This window comes from Protomyctophum bolini (genome assembly GCF_963924005.1).
Source record: "Protomyctophum bolini genome assembly, chromosome: 7".
Taxonomy (NCBI): domain Eukaryota; kingdom Metazoa; phylum Chordata; class Actinopteri; order Myctophiformes; family Myctophidae; genus Protomyctophum; species Protomyctophum bolini.
In genome coordinates, this window is record NC_137868.1 from 25,797,802 (window position 1) to 25,819,853 (window position 22,052).

General features: G+C 44.3%; 2 protein-coding genes across 3 annotated transcripts; one reads left to right on the top strand and one right to left on the bottom strand.

Moving 5' to 3' along the window:
• Nucleotides 1–942: 942 nt before the first annotated feature.
• virma (vir like m6A methyltransferase associated) lies at nucleotides 943–17,320 on the top strand. Of its 2 annotated transcripts, none has more exons than XM_080767189.1 (27): nucleotides 943–1,059; nucleotides 1,592–1,704; nucleotides 2,387–2,473; nucleotides 3,090–3,138; nucleotides 3,230–3,392; nucleotides 4,104–4,223; nucleotides 4,911–5,153; nucleotides 6,228–6,952; nucleotides 7,063–7,200; nucleotides 7,290–7,516; nucleotides 7,916–8,443; nucleotides 8,586–8,740; nucleotides 8,860–8,942; nucleotides 9,173–9,266; nucleotides 9,561–9,949; nucleotides 11,745–11,900; nucleotides 12,010–12,245; nucleotides 13,387–13,636; nucleotides 13,733–13,953; nucleotides 14,082–14,214; nucleotides 14,416–14,565; nucleotides 14,664–14,818; nucleotides 15,100–15,196; nucleotides 15,279–15,442; nucleotides 15,693–16,042; nucleotides 16,635–16,784; nucleotides 16,899–17,320. In XM_080767189.1, the coding sequence occupies exons 1-27, from the start codon at nucleotides 997–999 to the stop codon at nucleotides 17,123–17,125; spliced, it is 5,466 nt and encodes a 1,821-aa protein (XP_080623315.1). In that variant the 5' UTR covers nucleotides 943–996; the 3' UTR covers nucleotides 17,126–17,320. The 2 variants fall into 2 exon arrangements, with proteins under 2 accessions (XP_080623315.1, XP_080623316.1); XM_080767190.1 differs by having other exon boundaries at nucleotides 4,911–5,123.
• Nucleotides 17,321–17,966: 646 nt separating this feature from the next.
• On the bottom strand, nucleotides 17,967–21,269 carry rnf41l (ring finger protein 41, like; the record flags this gene model as incomplete). The annotated part of the gene is made up of 7 exons (XM_080768977.1): nucleotides 21,185–21,269; nucleotides 20,801–21,007; nucleotides 20,053–20,192; nucleotides 19,521–19,547; nucleotides 18,649–18,811; nucleotides 18,435–18,555; nucleotides 17,967–18,329 (listed from the first exon to the last, which is right to left on the bottom strand). The coding sequence occupies exons 2-7, from the start codon at nucleotides 21,004–21,006 to the stop codon at nucleotides 17,967–17,969; spliced, it is 1,020 nt and encodes a 339-aa protein (XP_080625103.1). The 5' UTR covers nucleotide 21,007; nucleotides 21,185–21,269.
• Between the last annotated feature and the right edge of the window lie 783 nt (nucleotides 21,270–22,052).

Consider the following 22,052-nt stretch of genomic DNA (forward strand, 5'->3'; position numbering starts at 1 on the left):
CTTTTGCCTGTGCATTTTCTTCCCTGCTGCCAGATAGATATCATATTGATGATCACACACACACACACACACACACACACACACACACACACACACACACACACACACACACACACACACACACACATGCATGAATTGAACAAGGTGGACCCTCTTGTAAACAAGTGTAATGCTTAATTGGGTCGTCCACTCACAGTTAACAGTCTTTGAGTTTGTGCTTGACAAGTTGACATGTACTGTAATTCTGCAAACTGTTAATAAATATTCAAAAACATTTCTTTCTTTTCTTTTCTTTATTTGAAGGACCCCCTAACTCCCAGAGTTAGTTACAGACTTGTAAGGGTCCATTTGGACCCGATTTTGTCCATGGCCTACTGCTAGTCTGCTACTATAACCTCGCGAGTCGCGTCAACAGGCTTTCCATCTCTCGGAGGAATGTAATGTAATGTAATAGAAAGAAAGAAAGAAAGAAAGAAAGAAAGAAAGAAAGAAAGAAATCATCATTTGGTGAATCATTTTTTTTTGAATAGGAGTTGACAATGTAATTCAATATTGATATTGTGATATCCTCATTTTACCTTTGCATAACTGTAGGTCTTTCTGTAAAAGGGCCTTACTTGTTATTTTATTGAGTCAGAACAAGTTAATTAAGCTGATCTAAGATCAGATGTATTGATTTGCACGCTCCTACTGACAGACTGAAAGCCCCGTGTGTTAAAGACTGTGATCCGTCTATTTGCTTAGAAAGTTGCGGTTCCGGTCTAATCTAGAGCGGACACGGAAACGGTATACATGCTCTCTGATGCATGCGTGCTTTCAAATGAGCGGATACAGTAGACGGACTGGCGAGTTCTAGGCCGGATCTGAGCACTGAGCGGTATTAGAAAGCATGCTGATGGAGTGTGAAGCTCATCTGAGATCAGTTGTTAGTTTATCGTACGATAATGCTCCGGAACTAATCACACATTCGGAAGTTGACTCCAGTGAGCGACAAATATGGCGGGGGACACCACAACAGAACTTCTTTTTATCGATACATTTAAACATCAAAGTGCAGAGGTAAATGTCTCCAGCCTCAACACACCTCGTCTGTGTCATAATATGCTTTCAAGGGAGCTACTTTGACGTCCTGTAATAATGTACTACTAGTGCTGTAATGACGCCGGGCAACTTCCTAGCTAATAGTTAGCGTAGCAACGTTACCATTCTCATCGTAACAGTGTATTGCTCAGTTTTAAATCAATTCGTGTAATCATTAAATCTTTAGCATTGTTGTATAATAGCTAGCCTTCCCCATATTTTATGTTTAATCACAAAGCCACATGTAACGGTGCATAAGTTATGCATGTTAGCAGCATCCTTTGATTGCTTTGCTAATTTGTAGCATTTGTTTACAATCTTTTCACCATCGTTAACCAAGAATACGCGTTACTGTAGCAGTAGGTCCAGTCCAATTGTTACATCCATTAATATATTATACATGGGTAGTGAATCGTTCACGTTTTATATATGTGTTAGTATGAAATGTAAACATTTTTTTAATTCGTGTTTTGTTACACCTTTTATTTGTTGTGTGTTCCATGAACTATAGTTGACCAATATTGATGTTGTGCGGTTCCCGTGTGGAGTCCTGATCACAGAGGTGCGAGTCATTCCTCCTGGGCTTAAAGCACACAGCAGTTTACCTGACAGCAGAGCTTTTGGGTAAATGTTCCACAGATTGAGATTCTCTGTACATGATAATGTGTTGCGGGGAGACCATCCATTACATGAGATATCGTCGGGATATCCTTGTGTGTGTGAGAGAGAGATTGTAAGAAAAGGAGAATCCCACTGTGGAGAAGGAATGTCTGATATCTGAGCTCTATTGTTATGCCAGCACTTGTGTTTGTTTGGTAATCCATGATATAACTGAACAATGTTGATTCTGAACACTGTACCAATGATGTAAATAGGTTTTCAATGCAATGATCGAGTCCCAGGATGCAGGGATGGTTTTTTAGATGAGTCCCAGGGACATTTTATGAGTCTCACTTCAATGACGTTATAGGAGTCATATTTTGCCATTTTTACAAATTTCAGCATTTAACTCCCATTTCATTTTATATGGTTATAATGTGGTTATATGCATGTAGAAAACAGCAGTGCATCCTGTGGATGCAGAGGTCGTTGTTTTATTCAATTTATTGCGTCCCTTAACTATAAACTGAGTTTTGGGATGCAAAATGCACCCTATTTTAATCTCTGCCGTACAGAGTAAATCATCAGGTTTCCATGCCATATTGTGTTACTCAACAAGTTTATCACTGTAATAATAGATCATATGATTATGCTATCAATTTGATGTTTGTTTGATCCTCTTTTATGACTGTTTCTCCGACTTCAGGGAAACGTCGCCTCATGCCTTCCAGCTGGACCTCTTCTTCAACAATCTCAGCAAACCGAACAGTTCCTCCTTCCACAGACTGGGCAGGTCAGTCCCTCCTGTCTTCCTGCTCTTTATTCAATCTATCTTTGTTATTGCTCTCTCTGTCTCCTGCTGAGATGGTCTTTTTTTTTTTTTTTTTTAAACAACCAGTTGTCATAAACATCACCTGTCGAACCAGTATGGGTGGAGTCCACTCTGAGAACTTTGTTCTCATAGTAGTTCCAAAATGTGTGTTCATGTGTGTATATATGAGTGAGAATGAACCATGACGGGTGCTTTTGTTCTCCAGAATGCAACCCCACCCACACAGGGGCACAAAGTGACAAATACTCAAAGCTACCTTGAAAGAATAGTGGTATTGGTAGAGAAGGATTAGATAAAGCATATGTACCTGTTAATGTAAGCTGACATAACAAAAGAATGACCATGTATGAGTTTGTAGTTATTGATGTCCATGGAGCAAGAGGTGTTGAAAAACGTGAACTCTGTACCCCGGTTGTTATTGTGTGGATGATGCTAGGGCTTGATATATACCTTCTATTTTCTTTAAAAAAAAGTTCTTATTCAGCATGTTGGTTTGACATTGGTAGTTGAAAATGCACTTTATATATAAACTTTGATTTGATTTTACCATCTGCCCTCTCCTCCCCTCTCCCTTTAGTCTGGAGTATGATGAAAACAAGTCAATCATCTTCAGGCCCAGTGGAAAGGTAAATTAATAGCATGTGATTTCAAGATGTTCTTTATTATTAATAATGATGTGTGGATTTGTAAGAAGCTGTATGTGTTAAATGTGTGCAGGTGAACACAGATGGGCTTGTGCTTCGTGGCTGGTACACTGCTTTGACTGTGGCAGTGTATGGCACAGCAGATCGCCCACATGGACATAACCAAGACTCACCCCCTCCTCCACCACCCCCACCCCCCCAACAACAGAGTGGGCCCAAGAGGATCATTAAACAAGGTTGGCACACTTTGACACTTACCTTGAAACTACTCAGCCACCACACCCATTTCCTGATGTTGACACACTCCGTGCCTTTGTAACCTCTCCTTGTCCCTGTAATACCCTTAACTGTACACCACACAGTGATTAATCCATTTCCTTACATATAATAATTATATTGACATTGGGGCTCGGGCCGTGCACGTTTAAATCTTTATTAATTTGAAGTCATAATACTAACATAAGACGAAGCACTGAGTGAATTGTTTGAGTAGATAAGTAGTAGTAATAAGCCAATCATCACGAGAAGCAGCTAACAACAACCCACAAATACGAAGCTATATAGTAGTATGCAGTTTGTAATATTGCGGGGTTCTATTTAAAATTGAGTGAATGTAGGTAGAACAAAATAGAATAAAGGTAGAATAAAATAAAATAAACAATTGTGCACCCTTGATTGCGGTACTGAAGTGGTTAAAGAAAGAGGGATAATGTAGGTTTAATAACTGGAAAACGGAACATTTTGTGTGTGTGTGTCAGCCTGAACAAATAAACTCTTCCTCCTAGAAGTTACGCACATGTGCTTTTTGTGACTTCTCTCTCCCCCTTTCACTTTCACTATCTTTTTCACCCTGTAGTGCTAATGTGATTTGAGCCACTACAGTAAAAACTCCTTGACAAATACCGGTATCTTTGTCCTGTGTGTGTGTGTGTGTGTGTGTGTCTCAGAGTGGGATAAAGATGACCAATACAATGGCAGCCCACCCAGACCAGCACCCAGAGGCCCCCGCACTCCACCGGGACCCCCACCTCCAGATGATGATGAAGAAGAACAGGTTCCTGTGACAGGTCAGACTTGTACTGCCACACACCCTCCACTGCCGTGTATTCACCGCTATCATTTTAGTAACAGTTTCTATGCTCGTACAGATTCCAAACAGAGGCTGGGTGAAACACAATAATAGAATTGGCTTACCATTTTGTCAGGTCTAGGTATTTTCCATTTAGAAATGTAATAGTGAAAATGTTACTCTTCTATTTAATAATTCTGTTCTGTTTTTCACTTTATTGTATACTGTATGTAGACCTAGGGCTCCATCTTGCGCCACCCTTATCCCTAAACTTATTTGTAATTTTTTACTATTTTGAATATCATTTTAAAATAGTTCAACTAGTCGATCTACATCTACATGTTGTCAGCTTGTAGATCAGCTATTTGAACTATTTTAAAAGGTTTTTTTAAATAGTAAAAAATGACATAAGTTTAGGGATAAGGGTTAAGGGGTGGCGCAAGATATTAGCCTGGCTAATAAGCCAGATTCAAATCACACTGTCGTGTGTTCGGCAGGCAATCTTTTTTTTTCCAGCGGCTGATTCGGTCTGGCTTATTAGCCAGGCTAGCAAGATATAGCCCCTAGAGTCTTATTGGTCCATATTTTGTTTGGTCCTTTTCACATGAGCTGCAATGGAGTGCAGACTTTGACACGTCTTTGACACAACAACTAACTTGTAAGCCCCCTGTTTGTACTGTTAAAGTGGGCACCGGTGCCGTGGTTAAAACCGAGCCGGTTGAGGGCCGTCAAGACTACCTGGAGGCTGTGTCACCCGAGAGGTCGCTCCCTGCTGATGAACCCTACTCTGATGCTGAGCCAGAAGAAGAAGGTGAGGAGGAAGAGGAGGAGCCAGAGGAGGAGGACACGCGGACAGAAGGAAGTGTTCCTGAGGAAGAGGAAGAGGAGGAAGATGAGGGTGAGGACGAGGAAGAGGAGATGGAGGAAGGTAGGGAGGTTTTTGTGTGTTCGCGGGACAGGCCGGCGGATGTCCAATCAATTCCAAATGGACCACAGGTCTCTCCCTCAGGTGTTGCATTCTCTCTCCAACACAACAGAACAATGTGCCAACATAATCACTAGGGATGGTCCCAGAATTGTACAAAGTACAGACGACACTCAACACTAGTTTCTGGTAGTTTGTTTGTTAATTACATATACCGGTAAACTTTTTAGGTAAGAAATTGGTCATGCAGTTGCCCAATCTTGATAAATGTAACATCTACCACTGATAGTCTAATCTTTAAAGTTCAATATTTGGTACTTCCGTACAGTTGTCAGTTTCTATCCATCTCAAGTGGTGTTTAGTGTGTAGGCTTATTCCACATCCACTTCAGTGCACAGTGACACAGCAGCATCATCAAAATTGAACTTTATATGATGATGTTTATTTTTAAAACATTGTTAATAACAAACAAAATAATAAATTATACATATTTTGTGAATGAAAACCCCCTCCCAAAATTATAACTTAAATTACCTGTGTTATGACAATGTAGTTATAGTTCTGTTCTAATCATAATGTATTGATATATCTGATAATTTCTATTGCAATAATGGATAATGAAAATCCTATTATCAGCCAAACTCTTACGAACCATCAAGGGGGACCAAAGGGAACCCGGTCCATTTGGAACTGGGCGACAGTCCAACACAGTGCGTGCTCTGGCAATGCTGCCTTCCGCATGCAACCGTTTGATTTTCCAACCCCACAGCCGGCCCACCGTCCTGGGCTGCCCTGGAGGCTTCTGATCTGCATTCATAAGCTGTCTTGGCTTAGCTGTGTGTAACAGCTTGTGTTGTGGTCACATCCTGCATGTCAGATGTAACTAACCCTGCATGTTTGAAGTGATGCTGCCTCTGTGTGAGTAGGTCCATCAGTGGAACACACGATTTTGGAATAAGGAATATTATTTCCCATGATCCTCATTATTATTTCACCCAAGTAATATTTAAGCCCTCTTCCTAATTGTTGTATTATGTTACCGTTTCCTTCCTTCCCTCCTCTCTCATCCTCCTCTAGGTGATGATGGCTATGAGCAGATCTCTAGTGATGAGGACGACTTGGATAACGGTAGCTTTAAGATCCCCAGCTTTGACATGGACTACACTCCTGAGGATCTGGCGTCTGTCCCTCCGGTCCAGTATGACCCCTACGAACGAGAACTCAGGCCTCTTCTCTACTTTACCCCTCCGTACAAGACGCGCTTCGATGCCCAGCTGGAGAGAGTGAGGGCGGAGGAGCCCAGGGACCCTGGTGGTACAGAGGGAGATGAAGAAGCAGCTGAGGCTATTGCCCAGCTCAAAGAGCTTATAGCCAGTATAGGGGAGGAAAGAGATGCCCGCTGGGTCACAGCTCTGGAACAGGCCCCTGGACTACTGGCCAAAGGTATGGGCTACTTAATTGGACAGGGAGAGGAGCATTGGGAGCATCCTATGGGATTGCTTGTCCAATGGGTGCTCCAGGCTCTGAGTATAGACGTGGCTCTCAAACAGCCGATTGCGCTTAACCTCAGACAGCTGAAAGCCGGTGCCAAGCTACTATGCTACCTGGCTGAGTGTCCACAGGGCCTCACAGCGCTGCCACACAAAAAAGCCCTTGGACTCCTGCTTGAACTCCTCCACATGGATTACGTCTCATCCGCACTAAAGCTCAATGTCCTGAGAGGTCTGGATGCCCTCACCAGTGGACCTGCTGGTGTAGAGGCCTTCCTGCAGCAAGGGGAGGGGGAGAAGAGTGGCTATCAGGTTAGCAGCACAAAGTGCATGTTGTTTTGTCCCCTTTTCTGTTCTTTGAATCACATGTGATGCATTACGGTCCTTGTGCTGAGACTCACCTGGCTGTGTGTTCACTGCAGCGTTTACTCCAGCTGTTCCTGCGCGAGCAGACGGTGAGAGTTGTCACCGCTGGCAACGCCTTGTTACAGAAAGGCCACTTCAATGAGGTGCTGGCTGACCTACAGCGCACTGCTGCCACATGGAGTGAGCCTCAGCAGGTACATGAACACTACACAAACTCAAACACAACCAGGCACCAGTCATCATACAAGGATAATTTCTTTATCCTATACCCATTTTTCCTCAGGAGGAGATGGAGGAGGCTGAGAGTCCAATGGAGGAGGAGCAAGTGTTAAGCTCCTCCCCTGCGACAGAGGCAGACCTGGATAGGTTGGCGGGGGTTCTAGAAGAGTTGCATCACCTGCTAGAAACGGCCCCTCACACCATGGTGCAGCCGCCTGTGAAAGCCTTCCCAACATCTGCTAGAATAACAGGACCACAGGAGAGAGATGACCCATATCCCACACTGTATAGGTATTTCTCACATACACACATACGCATGCACCTTGCACCATGGGCTTATATCATCACTGTCGGGTGGAAACCTTGTATGTCCAAAACAGATTATTTTCAGGAAATGTAATTCTTTTTTACCTGTGTTCTAATGCTTCTAATGTAGTTATTTAACCTTACGCTTTACATTGGATCAATATTTATAAAACCCACAGACCCACTTTAACTTCCACTGTTTTGAAAAGTTTCACTGTTCACAAAATGGCCAATCTACAAGCACGTCAAGATGCAAATCATGCAACACAGATCTGCTATTTTTGTACAGAATAGAGATTACTATGTAAATCACAACTAACAAAATGAATGATTGCAGTGGTTTATTAAATGTGAGATGTTTGTCACTTCCTCCCTCGGCCTCAGATACATGCACGCGGCTCACTTCCTGGAGAGCATGACAGTGGTGTTGTCGACGGCCGCAGCAGCAGGCCACACGGGCATCATTCAAGGCATCCGAGATCTCCTACGCTTCCTGTCGCTCACCCAGTCGGGGATGCTCTTCCTGCTTGCCCAACCCACCCCTACCAACCTGCTTCTCCGTCTCCTAACGACCGCGACGGAGGCTGAGAGCGAGGAGGTTGCCTTCGCCGGTGGGGAGGGGACTACCACGGGGCCAGCGCTGGGCGAAGAGGGCCTAGGCGTGTGGCTCATGCAGGCGCTGCACGCTCTGCAGGGCGTGGCCGAGCTGATGACTCACGTGGCCACGGGAGGCGAGGGGGCAGCGGGGCTGGAAGAGGGCGACAACGCAGACGTACTGGGCACGCTCCATGCCCTCTACCTCATCACCTTCAGCCTGACGGGCCGCAGCGCCGTGGCCCACGTCTTCAGCCTGGACAACAACCTGTCCTGTCTGGTGACTCTGTTGCAGCACCACAGCAAGGATGGACAGGGGTGAGTTTCTGTGTTTTAGTGCCGTTGGTATTGTCTTAAGCCTGATTCTCACTTTGCCGTGTATTGAAAATAGCCAGTCTATAGGCTCCCAATGCGTTTCAGTGGATTATAAATTAAGCATGATTCCCTGACTTTCTTCCAGTGAGGCCAAAGCGCGCAAGGCAGTGACATACAACTATGCATGCATGTTGGTGTTGCTTGTGGTGCAGAGCTCCAATGACTTGCGTATGATGGAACAGTACGCGGCACCACTGCTCGCACTAGCCAAGGCAGATGACACCAATGCTAAATTACAGGGTAAGCAGTAACCATAAGCAAATATATCAACCTCTGTCATAGCCTGAAGACAGCAAGACGCCTGTGCATTCTTCTGTGGTTTTTCATGACCATAGTTGTGTGTTTACATTGCATTTCAGAGCTTAATAAATGGCTGGAGCCACTGGAAAAGCTGCGCTTTGAGATCGGCAGCATTCCGACTCTGTTAGAATATGTCAAGCAGGTATAGTGTTCTTTAATTCAACAGGATAAAAGCAACAGTTCTCTTCAGTGAATTATTTTCTTCTTTGTTGGTGTGACATATCCCTTTTTGGGGCAAAGTTTAGTTCTCAAGCGTGTTTGAACTTCTCCTTAAGTACCTAATGTACCTGCTCTGTGACATATTTGAAATATGCAAATGAATCCTGTTTCAACACATATTCATTTTAACCATGTATGTTCCCTGGGCTTTAGAATGTGGAGAATGTGTTAACTGCAGATGGAGCTGGACTGGTGACTGCTTTGAGGGTCCTCTGTCTCATTGCCTGCCCCCCACCTGTGCTCGAAGGTACATTTTTCTTAACTCCTGTCTGAAGTGAATCATAAACCTCTAAAATTGTGACACGTTTGCTTAAGAATTAGTTATTATCGTGAGATATAACATCATATGACATAGGCTTAACTGTGCAGTTTTTAGTAGATGACTTGCAGTAATGGTTATTCATTAAGGTTGACCAAATTATGTTACTTTACTAATTATGGATAAGGGCACCATGTACATGCCTCTGAAATGTAAATGCTACAGACAAGGGTTCACAGATGATTGAAGTGTTGTTTTTTTATTCGCTTCGTCTGTCTGCAGGTCAACAGAAGGATCTCAAGTGGAATCTTGCCGGTGTGCAGCTCTTCTCTGGCGAGGGCCTGGACACAAGCGTGCGCATCTTGCAGAAGCTGTGCAGTGTGCTGCTGCAGCCATGGCGTGTGCACGGCCCCGTGGGCCCCACGCCACAGCGCTGCACCATCCTGAGCGTGTGCATCAACACACTGCGGCTGCTGCGCACCATGCTGACAGAGCTGCTCCGCGGTGGGGCCTTCCAGTTCAGGGACACACGCGTGGCCAGCGTGCTGGTGACACTCCACATGATAGTGTGCTCCATCCCCGCCTCTGGTCGCCTGGACTGTGACGAGACCCGAGTGCAGGCGCTCATCGTTGACGTGCTGCTCACCTTCACACAGGGGGTCAATGAACAGGTGTGTGTGCTGTGCACATGTTGTGGTACAGTATCTTGAGTGGTCTTCACTTCATGATCCCCCGATGTATTACTTTGCTTAGTTTTAACACAATCCCCGCCGATAAAGGTGACCTATGTTAATCATTAGTCTCGGCAAACACCAATTGATATGATATAGTGATATAGTACTTTATTGTCAGTTCACACTGAAATTTGTCTTGCGACACAGCAGCCAAGTATGCAGAAACACATATACAAACACAAAGAACAAGACAATTTACATACATAAAGACATGAGCAATATCCACCGCTTAGATTATCCTGTGGCTACTACATCCCCTGATTAAGCCTCAAGGTCGACTGGTAGACAAAGGACCTCTTTAGTCTGACCTTATTGTATGCTGGTACACCATATCTCCTTCCTGAGGGTAGCAACCTATATTCTCCATACAACACATGCTTAGTATTAGAGTATGCAAGTTACGTTAATTCAATTGTATAAATGTTTTGATCTGATCTAGTCGAAAGGCTACTCACAGCTTCGGATGGCTATCTGTTGTTAGCCATAACACTGGATTGCACCATCTTGATTGCACCCAAGCTTCAGTCACTTTTATCTCCCAATTCCCCGTCCCAGGCGGCATTTATGTTCAAAACAACGCTTATTTGCACAGAGCATAGTGGTTGCTGTAATGGCCTGTGCTTCTCATCAGCTAGTAAGAGATTATCACCTAAACCGACCACACACACACCATTCAGTCCAAATAAGGGTTGAACGGGGGAAAATCTTTCTTCAATTAATCCCTGCGGCCAAACGGTTAAGTAGCCTATTACTTATGCAGCCAGTATTACTTGTAATATAAACAGTGTTGGGCGCGTTACTTTAAAAAAGTAATTAGTTATAGTTACTAGTTACTTCTCCAAAAAAGTAACTGAGTTAGTAACTGAATTACTCTATTGTAAAAGTAACTAGTTACTAGGAAAAGTAACTATTTGCGTAAAAAAAGTTGTAATATGTCTAAGAATTTGGATACAGCATAGACAGGTACTTACAAGTTACAACTTACACATAAGACATAACCTTTTGCCATGAGGGAGAAATAAACTTCAACTTCAATATATGTATTGCACTTCAATATAATATTTATTGAACCTCAACAGTAAACCAGGTGTAATTGCCTACACCAGTGGCTCTCAAACTTTTTGGACCGCAAAAGTCCAACAACTTCAGACAAGACAACTGGTAGACAATACTGCCTAATTAATTAAAGACACAAATTGGCTCAGAACTTAAGACAACTGGTCAGTGGTCAGTCACTTTCACAACTGACTGCTATGTTTGTTTTATTCTAACCGTGCTGTGAAGCCCAACACCGGCCCCCTCCGATGCGGCGCGTTGCCGTGTGGCGCCACCTGGAAAATATAACTGGTTCTATCGGCGCGCCAGGCGACGCGGCGGACGGAGCCGGTGTGTTGGGCTTCATGTTTGCAGCAGCAGGAGGAGCAGCAGCCCCATTGCACACACGCGCACACACACACACACACTGTCAGCCGGCCCGTGGAAACAGAAAGCTTGGGGAAGCTTAACATAATAACGGAGCACATTTCATTGTCAGTAACGGTAACTGCGTTGTAACAATGACAATTGTAATTAATTAGATTACCCGTTACTGAAAAAAATAACGACGTTAGGTAGCGCCATTTGTTTAAACGCTGTTATACCCAACACTGAATATAAATGTCTCTGCCAAACTGTGTACTCTCTCTGTGAATACTGTATGAACCTAAACTTGGCATTCTGGCTGAATGTGTAGGTGACCCACACGGAGGAGACTCTGGCCAGTAACACATGGTCTCTGATGTTGAAAGAAGTCCTGGGTTCACTTCTGAAAGCTCCTGAGGGTCTCTTCTCAGGTCTCACCCTGTTGTCTGAGCTGCTGCCACTTCCACTGCCCATGCAGAGCACACAGGTACCCACGCTCATTGAGGTTTTCAACCGTTTATGACACCACTGCTATCTGTCTGTAGTGTCAAAGCACAGGGACCCATTCTGTGTCATTGTTACGCTGACTCCCCCAGGTGTTCTCAGTCCAGGATGTGGCGGTGGCATTGAACACCAGGAAGCTGTGGAGCATGCACCTGCGGGTGCAGTGGAAAGTGTTGGCCGAGGCTCTGACGTGTGTGTGTGGCACCAGCTGCCCTCCCCTCCTGGCGATACTGAGGAGAGTGTGTGTCCAGCTGGCAGACCTCTCCTCGCCCACCGCAATGCTTGTCATGAAGACCCTGCTTGAGCTGCTGTTGGAGGAGCTACAGCCGTGAGTAGTAGAGAACATCCACACACACACACACACACACACACACACACACACACACACACACACACACACACACACACACACACACACACACACCACATAGAATGATGTACTGTGATTTTACCTGCAATCTATAATCTTTTATGTCCTGCCCTGGATTTGCACTCTGGTTCCCTTTGCAAGTGCTGAAAGTTTTTATTGGAGATCACATTTGGGAAAGCAAGTTGTTTACATTTGGTCTTAATGCAATACCGCTTGGATACTACCCGACAAAAAGGATCTGAATGTCTCAGTAGAGACCACCTTCAACCACCATTAGTTATATTGTATTCTACCACAGGTCGTTTCGAGGAAGCAATCTGATTGGTTGAAACAGCCTTCTAGCCGTGGGTTAAACCAGCACCGTTCAACACCTAATCAAAACAAAGAATTCAGCTGCTCTGTTCTCCCAGAGTGCTAGCAAACTCGGTGGCTAGGCTAGCTAGTTTCTTGGGACATTTGTGGTCGTAGTGACTACATCTGTCATTATCTTCTTAGTTTTAAGGGTAACTGTGGTAGAATTGCAATATTACACGAGAGGGTGTGGGTTAACGTTATTATTGCCACGACAGGGATGCGGTCAGGAACGAGACGAAGTCGAGTTCCGCAAGCATCACTGAAGTGATGCTTTACACCCTCTCGTGTAATATTGCTTAATTAACATACTCTTGAAACGAATGCCTTGCCATGCTGACGGTCTTCACTGCAAAAGACACCAATCATTAGATATGTTACTTAGAAACTCAAGGTGCTTGTGATTTAGTTATATAAATAAATCATAATATTATCTGCAATCTGCCGGCATTGTGCCATGGACAGTTTTGAAGAAACATTTTCCGAGGAGATTAGGGTGGGGCAAACCTCTATAATCTCTATCTGTGGGACTACAAACACAACCAGATGGCATTTAATTAATGGAGACAAACATACATCTTGAAATTCTTCATATGTATACTCAGCAGTTAAGAAAAAAAGAAAGAAAGAAAAGAGAAAACATGGGACCAAGACAAGCATTCACATTTTGGTGAAGTTGTAAACATGCATACAGTACCTACATAGTTTTCAGTTACTAAAATGACTTTGTGACTGTTGTGTGTTTCAGAGCCGAGGGTAAGAGTGTGTGTTGGGGACAGGTCCTGCGTTTGCTCTCCTTATTGGATGCCCTGGTCTCCCAGAGAGCATGTAAGAGTGCAGCCTTACAGCTTCTCTCTGGCTCCACCGCTGGAGAGGAGCACCTGGCAGAGCTCTTCCCCCTGCTGCTCCCGTTACTGGTTCCACCAACTGGACAGCCGTTACAACAGCAGCATTGCAGTGAACTAGTGGGAACAATACTGCAGTCACTTTGTGACCAGGTAAGAAGCACAGACCACTAGGAAAAAAGAGGAGGAAGAAAGAAATAATGTTTGGTGAACAAAAAGGTATGTGACAGTATACTATTAATCTCTCAGGACATTTCACTGGTGGTGTCAACGACGCCGGGCGAGGGCTGTGCGTCGGAGGCCGAGCAGCTGGCAAACTCCCTGCCAGGTCGAGAAATGATGGCATCAGTGGCCAACGGCTTACTGGAGGTTCTGGGGAGTGCAGAGAGCTCCACTCCTCTGCTCCTCACCTGCATCAGGACCTTGATGTTCCTCACTGAGCATGACTATGGAATGTACCACCTCAAAAGGTAGTCCCCTCCCCCTCCTCTCTTTGTACTACTACTCATATATTTTATCTGGTGATCTATCTGGTATGTTTGATAGATAAGATATTTTCTTCTGATTTTAACGGGACATTTTTATATATTTATCTCAGTGCTCTGAAGAAACACTGTACAGGGCTGCGCTCTCTACTGAAGAGGCAAGTGTTCTCCTTCAACAAGGACTCTGCTGAGGCACTGTCTGTTCTGCTGGACTTCTTGCGACAGATCCTCCACACAGACTCGCTGGTAAGATATGCGTTTATAAATTATTCCCAGTTTTCCTTTTATGATTCCTGCTTTACACCATTTCTTATCCCAATGCTATTGGTGTGATGGAACAGAACTGTGATTTATTGAGTGAAGCACGTGAACTTGAATGATGTATGAATCCAACAGACTTGACTCTAGAGACATTTGAGTGTTAACAGTGCATGTTTCCTGCTCTAGTGTGTTGAGGAAGGCCAGGGACATGGGGATGAGCCAGGGTTTGTACCTCCACGCTCACTGACTCTGAGCAGCTCCGAGATGAAAGCCCTACTGCAGTGGGAGGGGATGACAGAGTCACACCCACTTACTGCTCTGGAGAAACAGATCACGGTACAAGTGATTACACATACATATGTTTACTTTTTAAATTAGAAAGCGTTGAAGGTGAGTTGTCATTGGATTTACTGTGTTTTTTTGTGTGTGTGTAGAAATTATGCAAGGAGGACGAGTCGTTGGAGACCATGTTGGAGAACGTGATTGTCCTGAGGCAGACATTAGAGATGGCCAATGAAGCAGCTCCCGTAGTTGACACTGAGCACACCCTGCCTGTGCCTGAGACGCTGTTGGCCCAGTTCAATCACAGGTATAGCTCTTGGATGGTGCTAAATGACTTCATGGACCAGCATTTGTGGGATTCATGTATTGTGTTTTTCACATCGATGTCTGTTTTCTCTAATCGGTGTCGCACCACCACAGCCTGGTAATGTCCAGCTGTTAACTGAAAATAATTGAATTTAAACAATATTAGCCCCTTGTGTGTGAAGGCATTTCTTCTCTGCAGTTATAACTTGGACTAATAAATGTGCACTATTAATGTCACCACACGCATTATTGCTGTTGACTCATTGTGTTTTCTCTCTATAGGACCGTGTTTGTTCTATCAGAGGCTCTGGATGAGCAGCTTAAAGCTCTGTGGTTCTCACCCTTCCACCATGATGACATGGAGGCCGAGCTTGATATGGTAAGTGTTTGTGTTTTCAGGGGCCTGTGTCTGTAGAGATCAGGTGTGTGAGTGTGTGTGTAAATTATCTTCTGTGTGGCAGGTGAAGGTGGACCTTGTAGGCCTGGCTCAGGAGTGTTGTCCAGAACTGGACCTCAAAGCGGAATTGGAGCGGTCGTTCCTGAGTGAGCCATCCTCGCCTGGTCACTCCAAGACCCCCAAAGGCATCAGACTGGGCAAACACAAGCATGAGACTTTCATCACAAGGTACAATTTACACGCTTGCCTGTGTTAGTTCTTTGCTAATTATGTCATGTTTCTTGTGTTTGTTTCCCTTGTTAGTTAAACATTAACATCTTAGTTTTTACACAAATTAAAAACAAAAACTGCATTGGTAAACTAACTTCATAGTTTGCCTACAAAAAAAGTATCATCCCTGATTCCCTGTAGCACTCTGTTGGCTATATAAAATAATTTCTGCTTGTCTTATTAAGTTTCTTCTTTGCGTTCCTTGTAGTGGTAAATCAGACTATGTGGAACCAGCTAAGAGAGCCCACATCATGGCCGCTCCCCGTGGCCGAGGTAATCGTGGTGGCTTCGGACAAGGATTGTGCCGACCGCACGACATCTTCCGCCAGCGCAAACAGAACACCTCCCGTCCTCCCAGCATGCATGTGGATGACTTTGTGGCGGCAGAGTTCAAAGACATTGTGACCCCTCTTGGGCTCCTGCCCCCTAAGCGGCTCCCCAAGAGCTCCCCCAAACCCCCTACCAGAGGACTGTTCACTGGGAATAGGGGTAGAGCCACCTTCCACAGTCAGACTCGCTTCTTCACTCCACCACAACCCAAAGGTGTAATGCTATCTGGTGAGTAAACACAGACACACAAATACACAAAGTCAACCATTATGATCGTTTCAGCCCAAGATATTTGGTAATGTCAGTGCTGTGATGTGATATTATACAACAGGTCCTTTCAATCTGATTGGTTGAAACAGCCTTCTAGCCGTTCCTTAAACCAGCATCATGGAACACCTAATCAAAACAAAGAATTCAGTTGTGCTGTTCTCCCAGAACACAGCACTCTGTTGCTAGGCTAGCTCGTGATCACGACATTTGTGGTCGTAGTGGCTACATCATGTCATTCAAAAAAATGTTTTAGCAATTATCTTAGTTTTAAGGGTAATCGCAATGTTGCAAGCCTGCGTTGCTGTACGAGCCGAAGGCGAGTTCCGTAAGCAGCACAGAAGTGAATTAATGACAGTAACCCACACTCTCTCGTGTAATTTTGCTTAATTGTGTTAGTGCCTGCATGGATCTCAGCGAAAACATTGCGTTGGGTATTTATCAGCTCCAGTTATACTGCCCTCAAACTAGAGGCCACTGGCTCTAGTCTCCAGGTCTCCTGTAGTCTCAGAGGTGGTCAGTAGAGTGTACTGAAGAGTTTGCTTCTATTTAGGTAACTATGCCCGTAGAGAGGGGGGGCGTGGTGGTTCATCATGGAGTGCTCAGTTACCAGGTGTTACTCACAGAGGAACCTACAGTGAACCTCGTGGAGGTCAGAGCAACTTCACACGAGGCCCAATTCCTTCCCGACAGCCCCCTGCAGGTACACACACACACACAACACACCCACAACATAAAATATTTTCTCCTATTTTATAACATGACTTGTTATACAATTTTGCCTTTTTGTGTTTCTATGTCCTTTTCTGTTTCCCAGGTGCATATCGCCTGGCGCCAAGGGACCGTATTCCACGGGGCCGGGGAGGCACAGGGTTGTCTTGGCTCAGCGCTGGAGGTGGTGGGGGAGGGGGTGGTAGTGGCGGAGGAGGAGGAGGAGGGAGAGGATCTCAGGGGAGTAAGTTCAGTGGTGGTGGTGGTGGTGGTGGTGGGGGAGGAGGGAGCGGCGGTGGGAGGGGCAGGCATGTCCGCTCCTTCACCAGGTGAACTCATGTGGGACATAACTGCAGCCCACCACAGTGACGAATGGACCAATCAGGGGAAATTTAACAATGCCGTCTCCAAGGAAACGCATCCGTTGTGGGATTTTGAAGATGAACTGCTGATAACATGCAGATTTTGTGTTGTTTTATGTTTTGTTGTCTTATGTTGTACTCAGAGAATAAAGGTCATAGTATTTGAGCCGACATGTTTTTGTACCTTTTTAATTGTTAGTGGTGTATAATGGGGCGGAAACAATGACTGGAAAACACCACAGCAGGGGGTTAAATTGTGACTTGCATTTACAAATGATACAAAACATTACTGTCATGTCCAGCAGGAACACTCCTTGACTCATTATCAAAAACTTAAAAAACGATTTTCACAATGCATAGTTTTCTAGTTCGGAATTACAAAAACGTATTTGATTTTAATGGAAACTAATATATCAAATTGATTGAAGAAATGGAAATTAAGAAAGTGTTTATTGGAATACAAATCCTGGAAAATGTGACTTGTGATAATTTAGAATACTGCTAGTTTCTTTTACATTATTTCTTTTGGGTGGTCTTTTTTCATTAAAGACGACATCATTACCAAAATAACATCCGTTGTTACAAAGATGACTTTCACATCCCGCCGCTGCCTTAAGCTCATTAAATGCATAATTATAATGAACATTCAATTAGTTGTGGCATAGTGTACCTCAAGAACGATATGCCAGAAAAGAGAGAATGCACTACATCCATAGTTCCATACTGTCTTGTGCGTTTGAGTGGTGAGTTTTGCCAATGATAAAGATAAAAAAGAGAGGCTATGCCGTACTAATCGCTATGTTTCAGTCCACTCAGATGACTGTAACCTCTCGACTCTTCCTCTTGATGCAGTCAAGGGTCAGGCTACGTGGACCAGTCTTGCGCTCTCCCAGTTGAGGAGATGGAGGTGGCTGGGCTAACGGTAGTGACTGACATGAGGCTTGGATCGAGGTTTGTTGATCCCTGTGTGGCTGCCATCCGTTTGGCTCTTGGTCCCCCTGATTCTTGCTCTGCGTCAGCTGTTCAACAGGCTGCTGGCACCTGGTTGGCTGGAATGCTCTGAGGAGTTCCAGTAGTTCTCTCTTCTCCAACTCTGCTTCTGCTAGCTCCTGCCTCCTCAGACGCTCCACTCCCAATAGCGCCCGCACGTCACACACCACTCTGGACAGCTGACCCTGCATCGTAAAGGACATGTCATATACAGTATTCTCTATTGGAACATGCAACATTCTCAAACTGTTGTCGACATACACTATATTGTTACATAAGAGGGTGAACACCTTGAGTTCCTCCACCTCATTCTTCAGTTGAGACTCTTTCTGCACCATGTGTCTCCTCTGGGAGTCCAGGCGCGACTCCATCTCTCGCCTCACCTCCTCCAACTTGCTCAACATCTCTGCCCTGCAGGTAACATTTACATGGTTTGAGTGGCACATTTAAGGTGCTTTACAATGAACTTGAGGATGATGAGGTTTCACAATTGCTCACACTGACCTAAGCAATTCCACCTCAGCACGCAGCTCTGCTATACAGTTGTGCTGTGATTGGTCATTGGAGATAAGGGTGTGTCCACAGCCATTGGGACATTCCCTGCTACGGAACTCGCATAGCGATAGGTGAGCCTCCAGACCTCGCCTCTCTACCTGCACCGGACAACCTGAGAGAAGAGGTTTTACATGAATGACAAGACTCCAAATGAGCTAGCACAGTATAGACAAAAGGTATCCTTCCTCCAAGTTGTACTGCTTGTCAAGGTGAAAGTTGCAGACTAGAAAAGAAAAGAAGGGAATCCAAGGCACTCCGTCTTTGGTAAAAAATGTAATGGTTTATTTGATGAGCAAGGCAAATAAATAACGACCTACGCGTTTCGACCAAAAGGTCTTTGTCAGGGTCTATCAAGCAGTACAACTTGAAGGAAGGATACCTTTTGTCTACCTGTATCACCAAAGAGCACCCATCTAAGAGCCACTAACAGATCCCTGCAGCGCTTCCATCCCTCTATTTCTGAGCTAGCATAGTATTTATACATGCTCCACTCTTTATATACTCTGTCCCCCATTTTTATGTTATTTCTTGCACTGTTGCACACCCAGAAAATATCAACACATATCCATATAATTAAGTATCAATGGTAGTTTTGTTTTCAAGTACAATCCTTTAACTTTGTGCTGTCCACAGATCGCAAATAATCCATAAAGAACATGGAAATGCTGGCCCTCTGTAACAAAATGTGAGATTTGACCTCAGCTGTTCCACATTTTCAAGATGTTGACCATAAATGCACATCTAGTATCAAATGTATAGTATTCAACAGGCAAACACTGCAAAATCCACATGGCATGCATTTTGTCTCACACTATACATACCACAATGGCAACATATGTACTCTCCACCTGCCAATGACAGGTCACACAGTCACTGAGTAGTGAGTACCATACCATATGCATGCACATTAACTGTTGAAGCAGCCCAGTGATCATTAAAGAATGATGGGAAGTTGACTCTGAAGGCACCCTGGATGAGGTCAGTGTGTCATGTTCAGAGTGAGTCTGAGCATTCAGTCATATTAAACCAACCTTAAGTAGCCATGACAACAGAGGAGCCACCTGCTGCCAACAGACAGGTGTCGTATAACATTGTGAGTAGGAAACATGTTCGTTACAATTACACACAATTAAAACTAGTCTCAACAGAAAACAAATCCTTAACATGAGCTTCCACACAGCCAGAATCAGAATTAACTGTCACATCACAGGTGTATAATAGTGGGTGAAATTAGTTTTTGTGTGCAAGCTCCATCGTTTTAGTTAATTCCATAAAAAAGAGAAAGTGGTGAAGAGGTACAAGGGGTTAAAAACAATATCTGCATAAATTGTCAGTCAGCGGAAGAGATCATACCTGTGTTGGAGCAGGCTATGAAGGCAAACTCGCACTCATCCTCATGTGTGTGTAAGGTTTCCAGTGTGCAGATGACCTCACAGCCCTGATCTGCATTCACACAACGGATCTGCAAACGGCTCAGATCGTTTCGCATGTATCTGTCGTCAGATAAAAACCGAAGAGTAGAAAATAGCATCAAAGATAGATAGGTGTGCTGAAAAGGCATGCAGTCACATGCACAGATGTGCACGTACAAACACAGTACACATACAGAATATGTAGTATTGAATTTATTGTACCGTAACACTTTGTTTGCATCATTTGTATTATATGTACCGGTATATGTCTTTGTTCTACACCTTCAACCTTGAGGTGACAGAGCACAATGTTCAAGGTATTTTTGTTTCTACGCAACCAGAGTTGGTAGTAATTGTTTTCAGTACAGTATTGATTAACTCACCGGCATACATGAACATGTGAAAAAGGGGGGAAAAAGTTCCTGCTTTCTTTGTTTTTTGTTTTGCAATCATGGTATTTTTAATTCAGAAGACAATTTAATTTTGATTGATGCCGAAACCCAAAAGTAAACAACTGATGTATGCATAAGCATAACAGAAATACAGAAGGTAAAGGTAAGCAGAACAGATTAGATGAGATTAGATGGGTGGGTGTCAGACATAATGAGGATTTGTACAAACTATGATGAGATTTCTGATGAATGAATGACTGTAATGGACAGCTGAGACAGAGACACGTGGTACAATACCTGTACAGAGGTTTGAGGTGGCTGACGTCCAGGGGCAACCTGTCCTCCGGACAAGAATTGTGGTGAACAAGCCAGCTGCTGATGCAGGCGCTGCAGTATGCATGTTCACAAGGGGCCTGAAGGGGGCGCTCCAACACATCTCGACACACACAGCACAGCAGGCCTTCATTCACATAGCCCACAAACCTCTCCAGATCATATCCCATCCTTTTACAACACACACACACACACACACACACACACACACACACACACACACACACACACACATACACACACACAGTGAAAGTGTCTTCCTTCTATTTTTGCACTAAATTATCCCAATGTTGACTTCTTCCATGTTTCTTCCTTTCTTGATCATCATACTGACTCATAACACCTTACCTGACAGTTGGTCTGTTTCTTTATCCACTTGGTTTCAACATGTGTCCTTTTACGCTGTGCTTGTCTTCCCTTCATTAACGTCCACCTGTACGTGTGCTCTGCTTCTCCCTCTGCTTTTGTGTGGGTTCAGCCCTTGGAGTATATATTAATATATACTAAGGTTCAGCCCAGGTGAGGGTCCTCTTCCCTGAGGCTCCTCCTCCTCCCCCCTGACTGTGTGTCTCTCTGTGTTGATGTCTCCGTGACAACAGGGGCAAAGAACTTCAGCAGACAGCTGTCCAACGAGACCTGAAAGGCAAGAGTTGGTAAAAAAGAAATGAGGCCACAAAGCCCACTCAGAGTGTACAATTGGAACCAAAAGGAACTGTCCATTTGTACACTCAGAGTTACAGAGCCTAACTAAACATATCTGGGGAATCCCTGAGCCGCCTCAAGGACCTCTGGGGGTCCCTCTCGGACCCCACTTTGGGGAACCACTGACACAGTACATACAAACACTCACAATGAATGGACACATTAAACAGTCTTGCATTTTACTTACTGTACAATCTCAATAAAACTAGCCTCACCAGAAGATTCTTAAATGTAAGCCTGTCTAACTGTTATGTCTCGTTTTGGCAAACGACCCATACCCAGTCTTTGCTTCTAATCTATCTCCCCTTCTCACACTGTCTCAAACTCTCACTCTCACTCTCACTCTCTCTCTCTCTCACTGGATGTGGGATTAACATGGATTACACTCTCCTCTTCGTTGATTGGATTACACCATGAATTCATGATTGACAACATTAGTGACAACGACAGATTCCCTCGAACCACCACAGAAATCAAAGAGCAGTCTCAGGACCACTCCCTCTCCATCCTAGTC